The sequence below is a fragment of the Bidens hawaiensis genome, unplaced genomic scaffold (genome assembly GCF_021521415.1).
Source record: "Bidens hawaiensis isolate Kalapana, Puna unplaced genomic scaffold, B.hawaiensis_p1.1 tig00021182_1, whole genome shotgun sequence".
NCBI classification, from domain to species: Eukaryota; Viridiplantae; Streptophyta; class Magnoliopsida; order Asterales; family Asteraceae; genus Bidens; species Bidens hawaiensis.
Genome location: NW_027493276.1, coordinates 179820 through 206244, shown reverse-complemented (window position 1 = coordinate 206244; position 26425 = coordinate 179820). Strand labels below are relative to the sequence as shown.

At 32.7% G+C, this 26425-nt stretch overlaps 1 protein-coding gene and 1 pseudogene across 2 annotated transcripts; both read right to left on the bottom strand.

Annotated features, from left to right (window-relative positions):
* Positions 1-1870: 1870 nt before the first annotated feature.
* LOC143562916 (glutathione S-transferase U17-like) lies at positions 1871-13472 on the bottom strand (annotated as a pseudogene). Its single transcript, XR_013140578.1, has 2 exons — positions 13107-13472; positions 1871-2243 (listed from the first exon to the last, which is right to left on the bottom strand). The product of XR_013140578.1 is annotated as a glutathione S-transferase U17-like (transcript).
* A 1007-nt stretch (positions 13473-14479) lies between these two features.
* Positions 14480-15934, bottom strand: LOC143562915 (UPF0496 protein At4g34320-like). The gene has a single exon (XM_077050589.1). The coding sequence runs from the start codon at positions 15890-15892 to the stop codon at positions 14756-14758; it is 1137 nt and encodes a 378-aa protein (XP_076906704.1). The 5' UTR covers positions 15893-15934; the 3' UTR covers positions 14480-14755.
* Between the last annotated feature and the right edge of the window lie 10491 nt (positions 15935-26425).

Genomic DNA, 26425 nt, shown 5'->3' with positions numbered 1-26425 from the left:
CATTAATTGGTTTAACGGCCATTATTAGATTATTTATATATCTTTTTTATTTTATCAATGTTATTTTATCAACGACCGATGTAGTTGGATTCTTATACCAGGAGCTCTATAGTGGTTTCTAAGGAATCAAGCATTAATTTTTAAGGAATCTTAGTTTTTAATAAATGCATTAATTTCTCACAACTCTAATAATTGATGTACTTAATTACAAGTGTACTTAATTACAATTTACAAGTGTCAGAACGTGTCTCTAGATGACCAGTCACATAGAATGAGTTGTTACATTTCAATTGATAAACAAACACAAACTCAACGAATAACTCTCGTATATATTAATTAAAAAATATAATTTAAAAAATTGACTACAATCTCTTAAACCATAACTCGGTTTGACACTTAATGAATCTTAACTCGTTTGCATCTAGATAAACGCTACTCGGTTACATCTTGTGTGTGTCTCTAGATGAACCCTAATTCGGTTGATCTCACATGCTCTATAATGTCAAACCATTAAGTGGTTTATATCGACTAGCCCAACTTGCTAGCGAAGACATTACCAATTATTATTACATTACCATTAGGAAACATAATATAATTAGGAAACACAACCAACTACTGATCACCAACTTGTGACTTAGAGTCCGAAATTACATCCAATAAACGCTAACTCGGTTACTTCTCGTATGTGTTATAATCCCGACCGACCCCTATGAAATTTTGACACAGACCCCTGTAGATTTGAGAACGACCACCAATGGAGAGAATTTGAGATGAAAAGAAAAGAGTAAACCAATCATATTTACCAGCAGCAGCAGCTGACGCAAAGAGGTATTCTCATGTTGCAGTTAAAGAAGAAAAGAAAGAAGATGACCTAATTTACATTTTAAGGATGTAATGGACCTTTATTAACTCATTTTCATAGCCCATTATTTTACCAAAATTTAGCGGGACTTGTGAAAATAAAAATAAGTCAACAAAACATTTATTTGTAGGCATTTATTTATTTCTTAGTTTTACTTACAACATAATATAGAATAAAAGTCAGTATGTTTTTTTTCCCAAACTTACTTGCACCTTTATTTCGTATATGATTAATTAACTTTTTAACTTGTAATAAGCCTTTGTTTTGATTATATATATATATTTAATATATGAATATCAAACGAGATGATGTTATGATTAGATACCAAAAAATAAAAACTCGTAGAAAACAACTATAAATATTGTATTTTAATTATGCATAACTAATGACGTATCATGCATATTTTTTTTGTTATATGGTAATATGGTATGTTGTTTGATTATCTTTTTTTATATGACCCGGCCTGATTTGACCCGACTTAAACAACCAAACCGGATCGTAAAAGCAATTATATACCGATTTGACCCGACCCGTACGAACGGTCCACACCAAAGAAAAAATTATATAACGATAAGCAACTGAGTACCAACCCAAATATTTTCCGACCCTGGTCTGTAAGAAAATTTTCTGGGTCCGCCACCGCATATGATCAACCAGATCCCACTGAGAATGAGGGTTTCATATACCATGCATATACGTACGTACGGAGATCGAATTGAGTTGACTTTGAAAAAGTTTATCATCTTCATCTGCTGGCCGTTTAAATATTCCAAAGCCTCAAATTTGGATCAAAGCATAAATATCGATCCGACCAAATGGACATCGGTCTTCATACATTATTTTTCATATAGTTTCTAATTAGTACACCATTGTATTAAGCAAATTAAGTTTATTCATTGGCAGTATAAAACATGAGTAAAGATCATGATTATGATCTTTGCTTGCAAGAAATTTAAACAACACATCAACAAACATAAAAAAGAATAATATGAAACATTTCTTGCTGCCTTGTTTATTTATATGGTGGTTTGTAGACATTAAGCATCGCATAGAAGTTCGCAAGTGCCTCGTCGTTTGGTGTCGCATTCTTAAGCGCTTCATGTGACGATATGTTCTTTTCCCATTTTGCAAGTTTCGGGACTCTAACTTCATCAAAGGTACTGAAATCATTAAGTTCATCAACATGTTTTGTCCATCTAATGAATCATCCAAGAACAACATCGAGATAACCTACTTCATCTCCTCCAAAATAAGGCTTCCCATTGCTAGACTTGATGAAAACTTCTTCCAACACTTGTGTTACTTCTTTCATTTGTTCTTTTATTGCTTCTTTTCCCGCCGTCCTTGTTGTTTGCTTCATTTCTTCATACAAAGGTATAACCTGTCAATGATGTTTTAAGATTTTACTATATATTATTTATACGTGCCAGTTATATATATATATACATATATATATATGCATACACTGTTGATCAGTTTTTCATGTAAGCAATATAAAACATGATAAATATTAAACCTATGAACCTGCTACAACAGTGAGAGTAGTAACCGCAACATAGAAGGATATAGACGACATGGTTGTCAGCTTGGTCGAGTTCCCCTTTAGGATGTATAGTTAAGGATAGTGTTAGGGTTCTTGAGAGAAACCCGGTTTTAGAAGAGAGGAGGCACACAAAATTGTTATGTGTGTGTGATTAGGTTATGATGTTAATATTAATCTCTCTTTATATACACCCAAGGGGAAACCCTTTATTAGTTAATTATAGGTAATATGACCCATCAACAATTACCAAACTAATATATAATAAGGTATAGTTAATATTTTGATCTATTATAATATAAATGATTATAATGGCCATATATAAATATATATAATTATATATTTAATCTTACATTCTCCCACTTGGTAGAGTAATCATTTATTATGAGTATTAGATAAGCCTGATCAGGAGTTAACACTCATTTTAGCTTTAAACTTGAACTGGAGCAGAGAAATACAGTCATTGAATTGAACATCAGCTGAAGACCCCCATTAATCATATTGCAGTCCTTATTTAAAACCTATATAGTTATGATCAAAATTTTCAAGTAAGCCCTTCAAACGTTTGATTTGTATAATAATTTGTCTATATGTCATTATGCATGCAGAACATATTAAGAGATATACAAATCAAAACTGATGAGGAAATTTAATAGTTAATCATTCATAGTATGATATGCAGTTGCGCATAGTCATCAATAACCCGTCATTATTATAAGCGCTTTCATAATATTTATGGGTAGACCTTTTGTTATAGGATCCTTAAGCATATCACGAATGTATTCGATACGAAAATTTAGATTCCTCAATTCGTTCATAAACGAATAATTAGTTTCATATCGAAATATAATGCAGCACCTCTCAAACTGTTACTGTTTAAGAAAACATGGTAGCTGACTTTATCACAATTAGTTTTCAATATATAATTTATCTGGAGTTAAATAAAAACTTATGAGTTCACTAATAAATATTCAACAACATTGTAATTAATCAACATATTATGTCGTTATGACTTAGGTTGTTGTTATCAGTTCATTCCATGAGATAGATTTGTCTACTGACATAAGAATATATCCCGAAAATTACATTTTCTTATCTTTGAATATAACAAAGTTTAGAGTAATCTACCGGTTTGAATTCTCACTTCTTATTTTAAATTAAGTCTTTCGTTTCTTTTAAAGATATCTTAGTACTCTTTTAGATGCTTCACATTAATCTAGACATATCTAGTGTGTTGCAATTTTGAGTAATATCTAAACGAGTATAGACTTGAACTTATATAAGGCTTATACTTAATGAAGCATAAGGAAATAATATGTGTGTTCCTATTATCCTCTAAAGTAGAGCAATACTATTTGTTACATGTGTAAGGAATATCTCTGAGATATATAATATCAAAGTATGTGTGAAAATGCTTTGACTCATGTAACATATACTTGTCAGAAGAATGTCATCTATATAAGAACAAGTTTATTTTTAGTTGCTCCCACTCATCTTGAGGTAGGTATATTAATCCACTTGTTTTTGATGAAAATAATTGTATAAATATTTCATTATATTTTGATGTTTGCATTAACCCATATATGGATTTTATTGACTTATAAACTAAATGTTCTTTGACCTTCAGTTTATAACTTTTAGGTTGTTTTATGAACATATAAATATGTAAGCTGATTGTTAGGGAAAGTTGTTTTAATGTTCATATAATGTAGCTCTTAACTATTGTAAGCTACTAGAACAATAACGATCCTTAAAGAAACCTTTTGTAATATAGGTAAGAAGATTCTTTGATAATTGGTTTATCCTTGAATATAACCTTTAAAAATCAATCGTGCTTCTTATTGTCTTAACGTTTCGTATTGGGATTTAGTTTAGTTATGAACACTCTAAGGTGATTCAACCAAATCTCAAAACATTATCCTGACTTATGGAGTCAATTATGATTGATGCTAATGGTTTAATTATAAGGGGTAGGATATCCATTTCAACTTTAGTTAGTGAGGTTACATAATCATCAATGTTAGTAGGTTTTAAAACCTAGATGGCCTCCTGAGTTGATTATTGGGTAACTTTAAAAGTATCGGTTTTATGGATTAGCTCTTGGTTAGGTTGCTATCATTTTCAGGATTCTAAGTGTGTAAGAGTTGGGGTAGTATGGTGTACAAGAGGTGTAATTGGAGTTAAATTTGGAGTAAAATTTAATAACTCTCTTCCCCCTGCCTCTTGTACTTCTAACAAGTCATTGTAAAGACTTTACTGCTCCCACTGACCTTAGAAACCGTTAGGAAATTAACATGCCTATGATCAATATTTATAGATTAGTAGATTCTAACAGAGAAACAAGTTAATAATATAAGTTGTTGGAGTTTCTCTTGTTGAGGATTAGTTTAGTAAGAAATCCGAATTTGTCCACTTTAAGCAACAATGAAACTTTTGTAAGAGATTGTAAATTCTAAAGAGATAAGTTTTGATAGAATAGTGTTGTGATGGAGCAGTGTCTTGTACAAGAGGTGTAATTGGGATAATATAGAGTTTTCACTCCCCCACCTCTTGCAAATCTTGTAAGTTATGATTGAGACACTTAAGGCTCCTACTGATCTTTAATATCTCTAGAAAAAATACAAGAGAAGTTTCAATGATGTACGTGACATGGGAAGCTGTTATATATATGTTAGACTTAATTTGATTTCATTTACGTCCAGATGTCATAGTAAACTTAGGGACATATTTAGAATAAATCATATTAAGTATATATATGAATGGATTTCTTTAAGACCGTGGACCATGAATGATAGAAGATAGATTAGATACAAGTAAATAACCTTTTAAATGATAAAATAATTATGTCTGAATATTCCGTATGAATAAGATCCACTAATTGATGTGCTCAAAACAGTCAATTAAATATTAACTAAATTAAACAAGTAATAAAAACTAGACCTAAGACTCAACTAAACAAAACACCGGCAAGTGAACCGGTCAATTGTACTAAGCTAAGTAAGTCCGGAATATCGAACTCACAGGACTCAATAAATTACGTTAATTAACTAATTAGACTCGACTTACGATACGACTATTTATTATTAATGTTTTAAGGGGGATTTTTAAACTAATAGTAAACTAAGATTAAACTAAGAAAGTAAATAAACAAGTTAACGAGAAACAAGCAACTAAACACAAGATCGAAATCAATCAGAGAAGGAATCTACCTAGGTAAGAATCCCATGCATCAACAATCATCAAGCAATGGACAAATAACATGATTATGGAAACTGCTTTCTAAACGTGTTCATCTAACAAACCCTAAGGACCTTTGACTGAATCAAATGAAATCCCAAAAAACAATTATTAGATTATTAAGCAATCAGTATTATTGATTTCCGCAAAGTCATAAATTAGGGTTAATTAATAGTATCTAAAGCAAACAATCTTATGAAACACTAAACCCTAGATAACTTGATAAGCTAGCATGACATCTTGAACATGGATCAACACAATAAGCAAGAATATTGTCACTAACTATCCTAGCATGCAATTGACCAAGACACATGAACAACTCCTCACCTTACAGCTATTGGAATTTAGCAAAGCATTTAAAAACCTAACCAACAATTAACAAGCTTCTATGATCTAATAGGCCTATTCAACCATAATAATCAAAACACCAAGTAAAGATTAAACACAAACCCTAAATCTAAAGAACACAATCAAAAGATAAAAGATCTATGTGAAGCAATAGTTAACAATCAATCAAGATAACAAATACTCATACGCATCATGAAACAAGATCAAGTCTTTTACTATTAAATCAACAAAACCATAATCAAAACATTATCCAAAGCAAGAATCAAGTCTCAAACATGTTATCAAACCTAGGTAGACATGAAGTCTAGCCTAGAATCATTATTAAAAACAATCCTAAACAAGTCTTAAAAACAAATAGGAAAGACATCAAGAATAATGAACAAGGAACGAAAGTTAGAGCGATAAAACCCTTTGCGATTGATCCTCGAACACCCGGATGAAAGCTCTCTCGATCCTCCTTATTTCCTATTTCCAAATAACCTTCAAACCCTGGGAAAACCTCTCAAAATCGGCTCTAAATTTAGCTTAAACCTTTAGAAAATCTGCTGCAATCCCTCTCTCTTTGGCTAGGTACATAATGATGTTTATATATCGAAATATCGGGCTTGGACTTGCAAAAACGGATGAACATGGGGCCCTAGGCGCCGCGCCTAGGCCTTTTCCCTTCTGCCGTCGCGGGCCGCGGCGCCCCTAGAGGGTGGCATACGGATTTTGTTGTTATTTTCTTCTTATTTGTTGCTAAATCTTGATTAATCTTCTCTTGAACTCCAAGTAACATTGAATCTTCTAGACCTTGCTTCCCTAGCTTCTCTTAAGCCACCATACATATGAAAACATAATAAAACATTAGTGAAGCAATCATGTAATCATTGACGATCAAAACAAGCATAAACTTCTCACGAAATAATAGAAAGAATTAAAGCTTAACATTCAAGACACCAAACGATTTAAAAGATGATAAACATATAAACTTTGACTCAAAAACCTTAATTAATAAAAGATTAACAAAACTTGAACTAAAACGAACTCAAAACATTAAATAAACATAACTTTACAAGGGATTCGAGATGTATAAATACATGTATATCACTAATGTAAGTGAAATATAACTTCTGGTAGACCCATACTTATTTCTTAAGCCACACAATATTTAGGGCATCTAACATATGATTTAAAATACTAAGAATGAGATTATATGAAAAATCACCCTCATTAACCATGTCATGATTTCTCATGAACTTTGGTTTTAATGGATGAATTTTATATGTCTCATTTGTCTTTTGTTACATATTTATTTGCATGATAACAAAAGTTGTGAAAATATATAGTATCATCTAGTTGTATTTTATAAATGTTTCAATCCAAATATTAATAACAAATCATATGAGAGTTTAAGGTAATAGTGAATTTATGTTGGCTATGCAAACCTTATAACTGTCATAATGTAGCTTAAGTATTGATACTAAATTCTTATTAATCTCCAGAATATTTAAGGTATCATAAAGCGCGCGTAATTTGAAGACAATTTATCATGGTTCTAATAACCTTAATATTTAAATTTGTCACTAACCCTCATGTTAGTTATTTGTTGGTTTTTGGGTAAACATATAGAACTAGACTCAACCAATCATGTGTTAATAAGAATATTAGGTTAGCAGACTTAAATATCATTAATATATAACTATTAACTTTAGCCAGTTGTTTTTTTGAATTATAGATAATCTTGTAATGCCTATGCCTAATCTAATGACATATTTTTGCAATGAGACTTCTCCTTAGAGAACTTAAAGCTGGAAGTAATTTTTGTATTTTGTCTATGAACCTTAGAATGATCCTCTTTTAGGTTTTAGTGGTAGTGAGTTGAATAACATCTTATTTTCTAGTACCAGATGCTTCTTTTCTTGTACATATGTTGCTGATCAACACATTCATTTTCCTTTGGACTTCTGAGTGTTATAGTTGATTCTTAAGGCACCAAATTGTACTATTAAAAATTTTAGTATGTAATGTACTAGAATATTGTACTTAATTTCACGTGTGAGCCCTTAATTTTATGGGTTATGATTGTACATTATGATGTATTCAGTAATACCATTTAACATTATAGTTAGAATTTTTAAGAAGTGCATGAATCTTAGTAGTTATTTTGATTAGTCTTAGGAAAAACTAAATCTAGAATAACTCTAGTGCTAACATTTATTTATATAAGTTCTTGATTATCATTATCGTAAGAGACATTATGATTGACTCATTCCATTTGTTATGCTCTAGTTTTCAATGGAATGATTGTTATTAGAAAGAGCAGTAGGATAGTCATATCATGTCTTAATGGATAATTAAAATTGAGAAGAACTAAATGTTATTAAAACTCTTTATGAGACAAAATTTAATTGTGTTTTGAGATTAGAGTGGATGATTTGGATGAGATAGCTATTTATAAAAGAAAATTATAGTGAGTAATGTTATGGGATATTAAGATAATACATATTAAAATTTATGATCATTAGATTAATGAATGATTATTAATGTGAGAATCATTATATTTTATTGAAGATGTGATATGTCTATTATTAACATCAAACTAATAGACTATAATTAAAAGTTATACTTAAACAAAAAATAAATCGCATTTGGGCAGAATTAAATTTATTTAAGTATGTGTGCAAAATAATTGTAACACATCACCTTTGGGCAGAAGTGAGACAATTATTTTAATTATGCACATGCTAATTTTGCTGAATAAAAATGTAACACATCACCTTTGGGCAGAAGTGAGACATTTATATTATGTTAGGCAAAAACTAACAAAAGCTTTCAGTTAGACTTGAATGATATGGTAAATGTAACTCATCACCTTTGGGCAGAAGTGATACATCAAAAGTTTATTCAAGTTAAGCCTTTATGTTTTGTAAAATTTTATAATATTTAAGTATCTACAAAACATTTAATTAGGAACAGTTTATAGGAAAATTAAAGTTCTCAGGAATTTAGTTAACGAGACTTTTGAGTTCTTGGGAATTATTAGTTCTCGGGATTTTAGTGAGCCCGACTTTTAGTGGTTTCGGGATTATGAGAGTTTTCGGGTTTATAAAGTTTTCGAGATTTTGGTAAACCAAAACCATTTTAGAAAAGAGAAAAAGAACCCGAAATTTAATTTTAAATCCTTAACCCATAACTATTTTTAACCCATAATTTATTTATCCCATCAATTAATTTTAAATCCCATAAACTAATTTATGAAAAAGATGGATTTCGAATTATAATGGATTATCTTGTTTCCAAATTTAAAAGATTTAATTATAATTATCCAAGATTTTGAAATCTTTTATTGATAAAACTATATCATGTTTCAATATCTTTAATAGATAAAAAATCAATCAAAATTGGAAACAACATATTTTATTCCTACGATTCATCCAAAATAAGGACGATTCTTCGATTTTTATGATGAACATGAAGAACATCTTTGAAGAATCTTTAGTCAGTTTTCTCTGGAATCGAAATCTTAAACATATTTTTAACAGATTTCGAATATATTAGAGTTTTAAATATGAATTTTATCAATTATAACTAGTTTTCTTAACAAAACATGAAAACATGAAAACAGAAAACCGAAAATTGTTTTTAGGGTTTTAATCAAAACTTCATGTTTTTCGATTTTAATTCCAGATTTAGGGAAAACATGAAGAACTGATTAATCAACATCACTCTGATGCCACATGTTGATCAGTTCTTCATGTAAGCAATATAAAACATGATAAATACTAAACCTATGAACCTGTTACAGCAGTGAGAGTAGTAACCGCAACAGAGAAGGATATAGACGACATGGTTGTCAGCTTGGTCGAGTTCCCCTTTAAGATGTATAGTTAAGGATGGTGTTAGGGTTCTTGAGAGGACCCCGGTTTTAGAAGAGAGGAGGCACACAAAATTATTGTGTGTGTGTGATTAGGTTATGATGTTAATATTAATCTCTCTTTATATACACCCAAGGGGAAACCCTTTACTAGTTAACTAGTTTGAGCCCCGTGTATTACACGGGGAATTGATAAAATTTTAAAATTTGAACATTAATCAAAATACGACATCACAATTATCATATACTGTTAATAAAATTACAATTTATATTAAAATTATAGGAATTACTAAAGAAACATTATGTAAATATTTAATAATAAGAAAAATTTTCCTTGTACACTACGTTTGCGGTTGTGTTGGTCAATATACCTAGTTTATCAATAATCAAAATTTTTAGTCAATGCCTGCTGTAAATCTTGACAAAGCGACTATAGATGTCCATGTGAAAACATGGGTTCTTTCAAGTACAAGCCAACCATAAATAATAAAACAAGATTATGTATTAAATCTTAATCTTAAATATATATAAGCGAAACCTCATTAAATTCTCTCAAGCCACCAAATTGCTTTATTTGTAAATGAATGTTTCTCATGCATTCAAATCGAATTCACGGATACGAGTATCACCAAACCCAGATAGCCTTTTAAACAGGTTATAACATCTCATTATATTAAAAATTAATCTCATCAAATATTTGATATGGAAATCCTCTAAAATAGATATATACTAAAAATTAGTATTCGTTTTTTTAAGATATTATTTATAATTAAGAAACAATTTTATAGTAAAAAAACAGGTCATGGGTCTCACCAAACTCATATAGCTTTTAACCGGGTTATAACATCTTATTTATTTGTGAACTCTTTCATCATCAAATTCTAAGTATATTAATAACTTCCTTACAATAAATAATATTAAAATCCAAAAAAATATATTAATATTAGAAATGAATAATATAAAAAACCTTGTATTACAGAGAATAAAAGCTAGTTATATATATGATAGCTAAGAAAAGAACTTCATGTTTCTAGCTTTTCAAAATAAACCAAAAGAATAGATTTAAATGGTTAGTATATGGATAAACAAATTTTTAAGAATGTAGTCAATGTATATAATGAAAATTTTAAAAGAAGAAAATATTTTAATTGTCTTTTATTTTATATTCCTGAAAATACTAAAAAAAACAATAATAAAACAATCTTTCGACCACTTCTATCTCATTTGGTATGTTCTTTTTCTATAGCTAAATTGTTTTATTTTATTACGTTAAAATGTAAAAAGGAAAAAAAATAAATAAATAAACATTAACACACTTGCTTTATACATACATAAGAATAAAGCTATTTTGTTTGGGTAATGACCCACATGGGATCCAAATAACAAATGGGTTTAAAAAAGTGAGGATGATTGAGAGAGTGACAAGTGGCACATAGTGGTATTCTTTTATTAGAGTAGTAGATTATAGGTAATATGACCCATTAACAATTATCAAACTAATATATAATAATGTATAGTTAATATTTTGATCTATTATAATATAAATGATTATAATGACCATATATAAATATATATAATTATATATTTAATCTTACATACACAATGAGTGTCATTACAGAACTCTTAAATTATTTAAGAACTTGAAAGAACCCTTGAAAACTAATGTTTTTTATAAAAAAAAATTATATGTTGGTGTTTGTGACTATAGTTTTATCATTTTTATATTTATATTTATTATTACAATTTAGAAAATTATTTTTTATCGAGTTAATGTCCATTTTCGTCCTTATGGTTTGCTACTTTCGCCACTTCAGTCCAAAGTTTGAAATTTTGTCAATTTAGTCCTTATAGTTTTAAACATTAGCCAATTACGTCCCTCCGTCTAACGGCATTCAACTATGTCGTTAGTTTAAGGGGTATTTTTGTCTTTATCCTGTTTATTTTTAGTTAATGGTCATTTTCGTCCCTGTGGTTTGATGCTTTTGCTACTTCAGTCCAAAGTTTGATTTTTTTTCAATTTTATGTTTAATTTAATTCATTTTTTTTGTCTATAGCCCCTAAGAGCATAATCCAAGCCCAAAACCATCGAGTATCGAGCAAAACAGGTCTACGTTTACTTTGTCGACAACAATAATCATACCCCCCCCCCCCCGTATTTAGTTTCTAGACATTTCCTAAACTCTCCCCCATGGTGGAATTCATTGGTAAAGTGGTCAAGGTAATTTCCTGAAACCGTACAATACCGGTAAAACTAAAATCATTTCTTTGGTTAATACATAATAGTTAGGGTTTAGAGATTAAAATGTCCTAGCAAGCATCTTGGTCGAAATCAACATCAGGAGGTCGAATATCCCGCATTTCCATGTTTGCTCAAGAAATCAATAAACTAGATCGCATGTGTGTTCTTCAAATCGTGGTGTTGTTATTGAATTCTTCAAATCGACAACAACTCTAGGGTTGAATTCGACAAATTCAAGAACAATACCACGATTTGAAGAACACACATGCGATTTAGTGCATCGATTTCTTGAGCAAACATGGAAATACGGGATATTCGACCTCCTGATGTTGATTTCTATCCGGATGTTTGCTACGATATGTTAATCTCTAAACCTTAACCATTATGCATTAATCAAAGAAACGATTTTAATTTTTTCGGTATAGTTCGGTTTTAGGGAATTACCCTGACCACTTTACCAATGAATTCCATCATGGACTGAAGTAGCAAAAAAAAAAAAAAAAAAAAAAAACCGAATTAAATTAAACATAAAATTGAAAAAATTTCAAACTTCGGACTGAAGTAGCAAAAGTATCAAACCATAGGAACGAAAATGACCATTAACTAAAATAAACAGGAGAAAGACAAAAATACCCCTTAAACTAACGGAAAAGTTGGATGCCGTTAGACGGGGGGACGTAATTGGCTAATGTTTAAAACTATAAGGACTAAATTGACAAAATTTCAAACTTTGGACAGAAGTGACGAAAGTAGCAAACCACAGGGACGAAAATGGCCATTAACTCTTTTTTATCCTAACATATGATTTTTTTTACACATATATAAATTTGTTAGTACATAAATTTTACATATATGTATACTTGTGATTAATATATGTAATAAATATTTTTATATCAAATATGATAAAATTACTATTAAATAATGTTAATATATAAAAAAAATTAAAAAAATGTTTTATTGTTTAGAGTTTCTAAGAGTTCTCAACTTTTTAAAGTTCTTTACATTTGATTAATATTTGACGTACCTTGGTATCAATATAATTGGACCAAAAGCGACAATTAGCCCGGTCAAAAGGGACAGATGGGAGAAGTTGGATTAAATCGGGTCGGATTTCATCAAGATACTCGAGTATGATTTGAGATTCACATACGGGTGGTTTATCTGCATGAAAAAGGACGGGACCTTTTCATGAACCGGGTTCGAAGTCAACAAGAGCTCGCTTTTAGGAGCAAGTATTTCTTCAATGTACTCATACTTGATAGACTTGAGGTGGAGGGCGAACTGAACCCGGTTTGAAAATGGACTTGCAGCAGCTCCCAGAAGCTTTATTTCGCTCTCTTTACCCATTGAGAGATGATAAATTACAACTTGGAGATGATGAATGCTGGGAGACTCCAGTATATATAAACATAATAATAATGATAATAAATAATTGGTTAGTACTTAGTGGTTATGTCCCTAATCTTTAGATGAATGACAAAACCACCCAATAGGTTTGAAAAAATTCAAAATAAGGTTTGAAAATCTTTATAAGACTACGAGAAGTTTCACAATAAGCTGGAATAGCTCAGTTGGTTAGAGCGTGTGGCGATTTTGTCAAGTTATGTGCACTTTTTTAAGTCGTATACACAGTAAGTTTTTCATTTTCCAATTAACATGGTTTAACTAGGATTTTTGCGAGTTAGCTTTGATTTAACTTTTATCATAATTCGGCTTATTATTTGAGGCAACTTGAATTCAAATCCGTTTTTGTTACCACCCCAAGTCGATCAAAACCGGTGAAAGAATTGCAGTGAAATTCGATTCTTTTGCATATGTACTTATGTAACGGGAATTGTCAATATAAATATCATATCTAATCCTTATACATTTTATAATATCCTACTTAGAAGTTGTATACAAAATTTCATATATCCGTCAAAAACTTTATAAAACAAAAATCAGCTACTTTGTTTTTTCTTTTAATGGAACGTGATATAAAATTCAACTATAAAATGAATAAAACTACTTTGTACATACTATTTTGTTTTATCAAAGAAAAAGAACATGATATTAAAAATTTAAAAAGTATTATATGAAATTAGGATATAAATATTTTTCCCATTTACAATTCTCTAGTAAAATAATTTGATAGCTAATTATGATCCATTTTCAGCACTTATTTTTATTTGTCGATATAAAAATATAACCTAAATCTACAACGAGTAAATCAATTGAAATGGTCAAGAGTAATCTTGTGTAAGTACGAGTTGTTGTACTTACAAACCTATGGGTTTTTTAAGTTGGTTTTTCTTCTAGTTTTAGTATTAAAAGGTTTTGTATAAATTAATCACTACCTATCAATAATACAAACAATAATTAGTTTCATAATAACACTTTTAAAGAGAACACTATAGCAACCATGTTCATTATTTGTTTTAATACTTTGTGCCTCTAATTACCTTATTTGCATAGCATTCAGCTGTCATTATGAACATAGGAATGAACACACAGTCTAAGATGAACATAGGAATGAACAAACAATCTAAGAAGTTGTATTAGGAAGCAATAACAATTGCAACATCAAAAGCAAATGAACACAGGAATAACCAAACCTAAATTATTCTGCATCACTTAATAAAAATATATACATCAAATTTTCATCTTCAGAAGATCATGATACCCCCGAAACTTTCACTGATTATGTGGCAGCTTAATGATCCTTTGCAACACAACGGTTCTCGCCCGCCTAACATCACGACTACAATTATCCGCCTGCATCCCCAAATCATCCACATTTTTCATAAACGAGTTCAACTTTGTTTTAATCTCATCAATTGCAACTTTCACCATTTCATCGCCTTCGATCACATGATCCGCATTCTTCATCAACTCCTCGATATCCATTTGGAGTCTCTCAACAAGAACCCTGATGGTATCAAGATCCCTAATCGCCACAAACCCTCCCACTTGCATCGAGCTAATAATCTCCTTTTGCCCTTTAATCGCGTTCTCGTAATTTTTCAAAAGCGAGTTAACCCACTTCCCCATCGACCCAAGTGGGATCGCCGTAGCGGCTGCAACAGCAGCTGCCACAGGTGGTGCTGTTATTGCTGCTGCCACCACAGAGCATATCAGCACCGCCGCAAAAGTAGCCACAAATATCACCGACGACACTTTCCTCCATGTTTGAAGATACTTCACTTTCTTATCCAATTTCATTTTCTTGGCTTGTAACTTTTCAAGCATTATCGTTTGTTGTTTATAAACCGAATGGAAGATTTTAAAAAACTCTTCAGTAAACGGATCGCCCGCGTCCTTAAAACTCTTCAAATCCTCCAAAGTTTTTTCATATCTGTTTTCCTCCACACCATCTTCTTCATCAAAATGTTGTAAAGCCACAAGAATCAACAATTGGCCATCGCGTACGCGTTTTAAACATTTATCCAACGCGGCGCAGAAATCTAGCGTTTGGAGGCTGTTCTCGAAATACTCTTCAACCAATTCAAACAGTTCTTGATTCTTCCATATATCTTTCTTGCAATGCAAGATTACTTTCACGACTTCTTGATTCATTTCAAGCAGGCATTCGGTAACTTCTTTCAATGTATCAAATGATAACGTGCGCACCTCGACTCCAACTGCCAAAGTATTGATCACGTTGTTGGCTCGCGCGTGCAGTGTTGCATCAAACGATTGTAAATCAGCATCGGATCTACAGGCGGCTTCATAGGCGTTGAGTTCGGTTATGATTTGTTGGGTATCTTTCAAAGGAATTGAAGGTGAACCGGAGGTAGTAGCAGCAGATATCTTGCTAACGTGAGCTCCCATTTCTTGCTAACATGCGCTTCTTAATATAAATAATAATAATAATAATAATAATAATAATAATAATAATAATAATAATAATAATAATAATAATAATAATAATAATAATAATAATAATAAAAATCAGCCAGACAATTCAACAAACCTGCAAATGTCAAAACCCAGAACGGAAATCTATGGTTGATCATCCAATTAAAGCATAAAAAATCAAAAATTTCAGCTAGACATTTGAACAAACAGTTGGTGTGCAACAATAATACATGAAAAATACCTAAAAATGCCACAACCCAGATCGGAAATACACGAATTACCCAATCAAAGATTTAAATTTTGAGCTAACCCAGAACAAAAAATAGACAATTGATTACACAATTAAGCAAAAAAAAAAAAAAAACCTTCAGCTAGGCATTTGAACAAACAGTTGGTGTGCAACAATAATACATAAGAAACACCAGCAAATGTCACAACCCAGATCGGAAATACACGAATTATCCGATCGGAGATTTAAATTTTGAGCTAACCCAGAAATGAATTAGCCAACTGATTACCCAATTAAGCAAGAAAAATAAAAAAAATTCAGCTAGACATTTGAACAAACAGTTGGTGTGCAACAATCATACCTGCAAATGTAGCAACCCAGAACGAAAACTGACGATGACCCAGTTAAAGATTCAAGATTTTGAGCAAACCCAATTGAGGATTTGACGAGATATGAGAAAAAGAAAGATTATGGTGGGCACCGATGATTGACGAAAGCAAAATTAATAACTTTATTGGGAAATGAGAGAGAATGAAACGGTTTAAGATGATGAAAGAGTATGAGTTTAGCTTGCACGCATGAACCGAAATCAGATGGAAAACGCGGAAAGCAATGTGTTTTTGTTTACAAGTTTCTCTCTCTATATCTACAAACAACCGCCATTGAAATAGAAGCAGATGAGAAGAAAGAAGGTAGTAAACAAGTGTGAAACAAGGGGTTAAATTAGCAGAAACTTAAGCTGAAAGTCAGGTGTTAAAAGTAAACAAAGTGAGAGAATGAATGAATGAATGTGTTGTCTATCAAACTACTCTATAATAAAATCTTTGCTATTTATAGGTTTCCAGAGAAACAAGAAATTGTATAAAAATAGTTTATTTAATTAAGCAATTCCATGTAACTTTATTTATTAAACCACTTAATCCGGTGTATCATGTTGATTAAATGTTAATTATAACGACATGTCTAAAAAAGTAGTTCAAAATGTGTGATATGTGTTGAAATATCATAAAAATGTGAAAGAGAGATGAATGTGAACATATTATATTATTATCAACAAATTATTTCAAAATGCATGAAAAATGGGTATACAATAAAATTAAAAAATCAATAAATTTTCAAGATGATAGGCGAAGATGGGTACCAAGTAAAGAGATCTTTTAAGTATTTTTTTAAGTAACAATGAAGGTTTGAGAGGGAAATGAAAATAAGTTGAAGATAGATGGAATAAAAAATTAAGTGAGAGTAAATTTTTTTAGTTAAAATACAAAAGTGGTGAATAATCGAGGAAAAAATGTATGTATACTTTTAAAAGGCAAAGAATCTTTTCCGAGTTTATGTTACTTTCATTGAATAATTGAATTATGACAATTTACAAGCATGAATCATGATATACAAGTATATGATGTTTGGTTTTGAATGCTACGTTGTAAAAGTTGGAATATAAAGAAAAAAATGCACTAAAATATCTCAAAAATATTTGTTTTAACAAACTTATGGGTATATCAAATACATGCGGGTAGAGGTGTTCAAAAAAACCGGTTACGGAACCGGTTTGGCCGGTTCAACCGGAAACCGGTTTTTTAAAAACCGGTTTTTTTAAAAACCGGTTTGACCGGTTTACGTAACCGGTTTACGTATCGGTTATACGTTTTGGAGCCAAAACCGGTTTTATAACCGGTTTTTTTTATAACCGGTTTTTTTTAATAACCGGTTATTAAAAAACCGGTTAACCGGTTTTTAAAATAACCGGTTTATTACCGTTATAAAAAAAAACCGGTTAACCGGTTTTTTAATAACCGGTTAACCGGTTAAACCGGTTTTCGAACGTTACCAAACGGCTTTATAGCCGTTTTTTTTTTTTTTTTGACCGTTTTTTAGCCGTTTTTTTTTTGTTTTTTTACCATTTTACCCCCACAAACATCTATATATAGTTTAGGTTGGGTATTGGTTAGATCACACTTGATTATACAACTCCAAACGCTCTAAACGTTTATTTCATACGCGATTATACAACTCCAAACGCTCTTCTTTCGTAGTCGTTTATTTCATACTCGAGTATACCACTCTTAATTCGTAGTCGATTATCATGGCCTCCCAAAGTGCTGCTTCATCGGTCAACGTGGGTGCCTCGAACACGGGAGAAACCGTCGTTCGGGTCATCCCCACGAAACGAAACCAAGATATTTGGCAACATTTCGACCTATGCGAAATGTCTAACGGAACCCAAAAAGCTAGATGCAAACATTGTTTGAAGTTTTATAACAAAGAAGCAAACTCCAGTTTAAGAGCTCATGTAGAAAAGCCCTCTTGCAAGGTCTTGAAGGACGAATCCGGAAGTAGTTCGCAGCCGGAGATGACGAATCAAGGAACGGTGTTTACGTACGACCTTGAAGCGGTACGTCAACAGTTTGGCAACTTTGTGATTCAACAATCACTTCCTTTCAACCACTTCGACAACCCTCAATTCACGGAGATGATGCAAAAGTATGTTCAACCACGCTACCAACACGTAAGTCGTTCGACCCTTAGAAGAGATTGTCTTAAAGCATGGAAAAACGCTAAATCCGAACTAATTTCATACTTTTCAAACTTACAAACTGGTGTGAACTTAACAACGGATGTGTGGTCGGTACCTAATGGTTCGCCCGACTCATACATTTGTGTGACGGCTCATTGGGTTGACCCCCGGTCGTGGCAAATGATGAAACGAACCGTTGCGTTTCAATTGTTTGATTACCCGCACACGGGTAGAAATATTTTTAAACTCTTGGATAAAGTCATTCGACAATACAAGATTGAAGATAAAATCTTTTCAATATCGTTTGATAACGCGTCCAACAATACGGCCGCGGTTGGCCATTTAAAATTAAAGTATAAACCTATCTGTGATGGAGCGTTTTTTCATAGCCGATGCATTGCACATATTATCAACTTGGCCGTGCAAGATGGGTTAAACGTGATCGAAACGCAAAGAAACAATTTTAAAAGAATGTTACGAGATGTTTTTAGCAACAATTCAACATTTTCAAGATACAAAAAATTTTGTGAAGAAGCTAACTGTCAATGGTTGGGGCCTAATTGGGATTGTCCAACAAGATGGAACTCGACTTGTGAAATGTTTGAGAAAGCCATCCAACAAAAACAATCGTTAATTGCGTTTCATCAAATTTTGTCAAATAGGGGTAAATGTGCACCGTACGATCCTAGAAACTGGTTATTGATTGAGATCGTTACGGAGGTTCTTCAAATTTTTAAATCTTGCACAACTAGTTTATCCGGGGTTTACTATCCAACAAGCCCCATTGCTTTACCAAAAATTGCTGTCATGTGCACAAAGTTGACTGAAATTCATTGTAGGGGTGCACCTTATTTTGATATGGGTGCAAAAATGAAAGAAAAATTTAGAAAATATTTTCAACAACTACCCGCTGTTTTGACCTGTGCGGCTGCGTTAAACCCTTGCATCAATGTTGGTGGTGTTGAAGCTTTAATAGAAAAAATTTGTGATGAGCTAGAGTTAAACGACGATCAAAACCCCCATTATAACCAAACTTTAAAGAATGCTTTCAACACCACCTTGGCAAACATGTATGATGTTTACCTTACAAAACACGGGTCGTCTTCCCAAATTCATGACTCGTTAAGAGCTGTTGCCCAATCCCAATCCCAAACCGACCTTGAAATGGGGATGTACTACATGATTTGGGAAGACGCCGGTAAACGTCAAAGGGTAAACACCCCAAGCAGTGAACTTGGAAGGTATGGTGGTACCAACTTTGTGAAACACATGACTCCGGATGAATTTAGAAGTCTTGATATGCTGGCTTGGTGGAGAGGTAAGGAGGATGAGTTTCCGATCCTCGCCGCCATGGCCAAAGATTTACTAACGGTCCAAGCTTCCACGGTAGCTTCGGAGTCTGCTTTTTCTGTTTCTGGCAGGGTTATATCGATTAGGAGGACTCGACTCACTCCACCAGCTGTAGAGATGTCGATTTGCTACAAGGATTACTTGGACTCTTTAGATAGGGCACAACATCAACGCTCACTCGAGGGGGAAATGGAGTATGAGGCGGCCTTGTATGAAGACGAGGTCAATCAAGGACACACTCAACCAATGACCGATGAAGAAGCCGCGTACGACGATTACCTAAGGAATAGCTCGGGATCGGGTAGCGAAGAAAATGAGTAACAAACATCAACTTGTTAATGTAATCGTGTCTAAGCATTCTTTAATGTTTGTATTTTTGAGTTACGAATATGCGATAACGATTTAATGTTTGTATTTTTAATGTAAAAGCTATAAATGAAAGTTATGTGTTTTTAATCTTCCAAGCAAAGAATGCTAACAACGAAACCCTAAACCCTAAACCCTAAAGCAAAAAAAAAAAAAAAAAAAAAAAAAAAAAAAAAAAAAAAAAAAAAAAAAACCGGTTAACCGGTTAGACCGGTTATTAAAAACCGGTTGTAAAAAAACCGGTTTAATAACCGGTTCTAACCGGTTTCTAAACCGGTCCAAACCGGTTTGGCCGGTTTGAGTTTTCATTGACAAAAACCGGTTAATAACCGGTCCGGTTATTAACCGAACCGGTTTTTTTCTGGATAAAAAAAACCGGTCCGGTTAATAACCGAACCGGTTTTTTCAAAAAAACCGATTTGTGCACCTCTACATGCGGGTATGCCTGATACTCATTGAATCGGGTACGGGGCATGGGACTTGTATTGCTACTACTCTTTCCATTTTTATCCATACTATTGACACATGTTTGTAATGACGTGTATAACTCTAGCAATGAGTTTTTATTCACACGTATACAACAATGTCTCTAAATTTAGATGCTTGATCAAGTGTTGTAACTAGTTTTGACGCATATACATATTAAGTTGCAACATTATACTTGTAACGGGTTTTGTGACCTTCTAAGCGGATGCATGAAAGTGTGTCAAGACCCTTCACTTTTTATAATGTTTACTTTTATATTCGAACTTACTAAATGAAGTAATATATATTGGTGAAAAGTGAAAACAACTTGACACTGAAGTAACAAACGGATTTAAAGACAACCCACAAACACGATAAGCAAACCTAAAACACGAAAAGGTGCGTCATCTATCTACAAACTCTATGAACATTTTCATGATAACGCTTTAGTGGCTAACACATAAGATCTTGTATTAGATCATCTTTTCCTTTCATTGACCTCAAGTTTAGCGTAGCAAGTTAAGAAACTTGTTGACCCTGTGGTTAGTCAGAATATACCAGTTGTGCTTTTGAAATCCACCAAGTTGATTAACATATCATCCCTTATCAATATATAGATAATTCACCAGGAGTATACTTTCATTGATAAGCAACTACATTATAACCAATATTTCCAAGAATTTTGATAATTTTCATTATCAGGTTTATACAAAGGTTTGTCCTAACACAGTGCATCAACTCATAGGCGATATGTTATACACAATCTTCATGATCATTTTCTATCATTCGGCATGTCAGCCCTATCTCAGCTTTTCTTTCATCATTTATAATGTAACACCCCGCCCCTCGCACTACCAATATTGTCCGCTCTGCCCACGAAGAGCTCACGGATTTGTTTTTGGTTGCCCAAAACGCATTGGTGATGTTAAGAGACATGACATTACTTCTGAACCAAGGATCTCTTTTATCCACGGCCGATGTGGGATAACCTAAGAGTGGGGCGATGTTGTGTTTGCCAAGGGTGTTACAAACAGCCCCCCTTTGGACTCATCGTCCTCGATGAGGCATGTCCCATCATCCCGAACGGCACAAGAGTGGCTCTGATACCACCTGTAACACCCCGCCCCTCGCACCACCAATATTGTCCACTCTGCCCACGAAGAGCTCACGGATTTGTTTTTGGTTGCCCAAAACGTGTTGGTGATGTTAAGAGACAGGACATTACTTATGAACCAAGGATCTCTCTTGTCCACAGCCGATGTGGGATAGCCTAAGAGTGGGACGATGTTGTGTTTGCCAAGGGTGTTACATATAACACCACCATTCAACCATTTATACCTCATTCTCCACCATTCAATTTATATGTATTATTAAAATACAAAACATATACATACATGTGTGCAGTGTTGCAAAAATCCTGACTAGTCACCGATTAATCCCCGACTAATCACTAGTCCCTACTTCACTGATTAATTTTGGGCTAGTTGGCCCATTAACTGGTCAATAGTCAAATCTGGCCAAAATCAACGGTTTCCGGTCAAATTCGACCAAAATCGATGGTTTCTGACAAGATTCCGGACAAAAACAACGGTTTCTGGCAAAATTATGGCCTAAATCGGCGGTTCCGCGCGAGATTTTAGCAAAAATCAACGGTTTCAAGTGAGATTTCAGCCAAAATATGCTTGTGTATGTATAAAACCAAAAATTACATATAAAAATTTGTGTGTGTGTATGTGTGTATAAAACTGAATATTATACGTTAAAGTCCGATCCGATTAATCCCGAGTAATCGCTTGTCCCCACCCTACCACCCGACAAGTGACTAGCAATTTTTACATGTCATGTGTGTATATGTAGATAAAACTGTGAGAGAGAGACTCAAATGAGCCTCGTGAACCTTCTTATTTGCACCATGTTACGCGTGACCATGGGGCGAAGCGATGCTTAAATAGTCACATGGGTAAGGTTAGGACCCTCTATGGTGCCGCCTGGTGTGTTAATAATTACTTGTGTGTTCTAATTTGTTCTTAGCCATCTATTTTAATATAATGGTGTGTTTAACTTTACAAGTTTTATTACAACACTTATATGGTTGGTAATAACTAATATAACAACTTTTATTATTATAAATTTTTTCTTGATATTTATATTAAGTGATATAATCAAACATTCATGTACTTCTTTTATCATCATTATAAGGTTACATATTTGATATAAATTTTCTAGGTAATTTTTGATTCCTCGCATTTACATTGGTGTTAGGTGTCTCAATACATACAGTTAGAGATATAAACTTACAATGAAGGGTTATTGTGAAACCTGTGGTGAAAACATCGTCATCGTACTCAGTATATCCCGCCAATAGCAAAACTATGGTAGGGTTTGAGGAGGGTAAGATGTAGACAACCTTACCTCTACGATCAGGAATAAAGAGGCTGCTTCCGGTGAGACCTCCGGCTCGATAATAGTCTTGCATCAAGCCTTGGACATAACACACATAACACTCAACCATAGGGGCACCGCCGATTGGTGCATGTACCCTTATCTTTCGGCTATCAACGCCACCACATGATGCATGATTAACCTTCCGCCACTTTTAACGTTATATTCACGAGATTAGTAAAATAACGTCAAATTAGTGCAATTTCACTTTTACCCATCCGAGGGTTCACGCATATATACATTATATACGCGCATCACAAGTAGAGCGAGATGTGGTATTCTGGTACATGAGGACTGAGAACACAACACAAGGGATGTGATCTCACGCGTAGTTGCCGCCTTTAATGGTTTTCAAATAAAAGGTCTCCACGCCACGTCAAACAACTATTTCGCCTTTAATAATTCACTTTTAGCACATTTACACGTTATGAAAAATTTTAATTTTAGGGTTTTTTTTAACGGCTATTGTCTCATCCTCTAAATTCGTTCAAATAGTTATTCCAATCCAACTTTACAAAACGACACTTTCAATTTTTCACCATAACTTTGTGGAGCCAATATCAATCATAAAAACTGATGAAAAGCATTTTGTTCCTTGTTGATGTAAAAGTCACCACAAAAGGCAATTTCTTTGTCGATTGTAAAAGTTCTTTTTGATGTTGAAAATACGTATAACCTTAGATGATTAATTGGTTATTACTTTTACTTGATTTGCATCTTAATTAGTTAATTGAGTTAAACGAGAAGTGAAACCCTAACCAGTCTTCGTCAAATCACTTTTAGGATTTTTTATATTGCAAGTGTTTTCAAGTAGTGGTTAAAACTCGCATTTTATTACAAAGGTGTTAAAAGTTTGTAGGGCATGTTTTCGAGGACTTTTACATTAGGATTCACTTCCCGAAGAAAAATCATGTCAAAATGCTGATAAAATTGAGTACGTCAAAACGGAAAATCCAGAAAATTATAAAATATCTAAAGTTTGTAAAATGAATAAAGAATAAAATACAGTTTTGACGGCTTATACGTTCGTGCTTCAATGGTTCTGTGATATGCCTAAAAGGATATCGAGTATCAACAAATGTTTGCATCGATAGAAATCCTTAAAAAATGAATCTTGATACATGTACAGAGTTTGATATGTGTCGGTTCGGTTCTTTTATAATGGTGGTACAGTACCGTTACTGTGCATTGTTTAAGATAAAAATATACTTCTTTTGAATATACAATCTTGTTTTTGTCAAATTTATATCATAATGTTGGTCAATATTTGTTCGGTTCCGTACATGGGTTTTCAATAAAGAGAACATATAATATATAAACTTTGACAATATTTCTCAAACTAAATATTGCAAAGAATTGAATAAATTTGATAAGAAAAATGTTAATTCAGGTAAACCCAACCCAACCCAACCCAACCCAACCCGTACAAAATTACCCTTTTAAATTTTGGTAAAATGAGTAACCGTGTGTTCCTTCTAGTGTGCAATGTAATCATCGGAAACATGTACTCTACACGTCAATAACCTACAGAAAAAAAAATCAAGACACAAGCTGACGATGGTAGTGTACAATTAAAACACAATCCCCTACTAGCCCTATACACACATTATTAATGCATATAGAGTGATCAAGGTGGAGATTTTTTTAACAAAATACAACGATTCAGTTATAGAGAGAGTAGCAAACAACCTATTGAAACTCTAGTGTTGAATTGGAAATCTCATAAAAAAATAAACCATATAACCAGCGCCGTCTACGAGGTTTCGAGTACCCGAGTCGAGTACTAACAAATGACCCTTCTATAATTTTTTTTCCCCAAAACTGATTGACGGATACCGATTTACTTCGTTACTAGGCTCAGGGCAATAACGTTTTATTAAATTGTTTAATGCTTAATAAACTTATTTTAGATTTTTTGGCACTAATTGGTGCTTCTTATGGTTAAAAAAAGTATATATCTAAATGTTTTCTTTAGAAAATCATGCCCTTATCGAGACCGTGACCGAGGTGGCGGCTTAGCTCTGTATGGGGCCTAAGACGACCCTGCATATAACAATAAATAAAGAAGACTAGCTATTTAGCTATAGAAAAATTCATCATTTTAAGCGCTACCCGTAGAACAATAGTTTAAAGTAACTTTCTTTGAAAAAAGAATGGGTGAAGGGGGAAGTAGTAGCTTAACTGTGTTGCCAAAGATAATATGTCTCTTTGGCCTCGGTGCATTGGAATATTCTGCTTATTCTATCAATCGTTTGATTACTTCACACCATTCCATCAAAGTAGTCTTGCGGATTAAATAACTAAACATCATGTTAAACAAAATAATGACCGACTCGTGTCATGTTTTAGCATTAACATGCTAAACTGGTCAAGTAAAAATCAACATTAAAAGAAGATGAGTTGAATGGGTATAACTGATTGATTGTATCATACAAAAGTTCAGCATTAATGATTTTATTAACAAATAATATTAAATTAAAAAAATGAGTACTCATATTTGACTTGCTGATCAAATATGAAACAAAAATACATACTTTGGATTAAGTCTTCAGGGTCAGGTTTGTAAATAAAATGTATTTTTGGTGCATAAACGCTTGGGGGGTGAGCAAAAACCAAGCAATAACCGAAAGCCGAAGCGTTAACTAAAAAAATTAACCGAAATTAACCATAATTGAACAAAACTGACGGTTATGGTTAAGTGAGTACGATTAACTAATCATTAAGTTATAGTTTTGGTTATGGTTACTATGTAACCGTTGCCAAATTTAACCAAACCGAATCTTGTATGCTTATGTTTTTCTAGATTTATATCCAATAATCCTTGTATGTTTATAGTTTTGGTTATGGTTAATCTGTACAATATCGTGGAAGAAATCTATGAGGACTCTTTCTTGTGGATGAAGTGTAGATCAAAATCCGTTCATCTAGATTGAGTCAAATGGTGTAATGATAGTTTCTTTGATGTAATCTCGTAATTATTTATACCCAAGAATCCTTTAAAATTTCGGGGCTCGGGTGAGTAAAAAAACCCCTAAAATCACGTTTTCAATAATGTGATAAATAATTAGACAATTTTACCAATTGAATTGTATTTCAAAGCACAAAACGGACCAAAACAAAAAATATATAATAACAA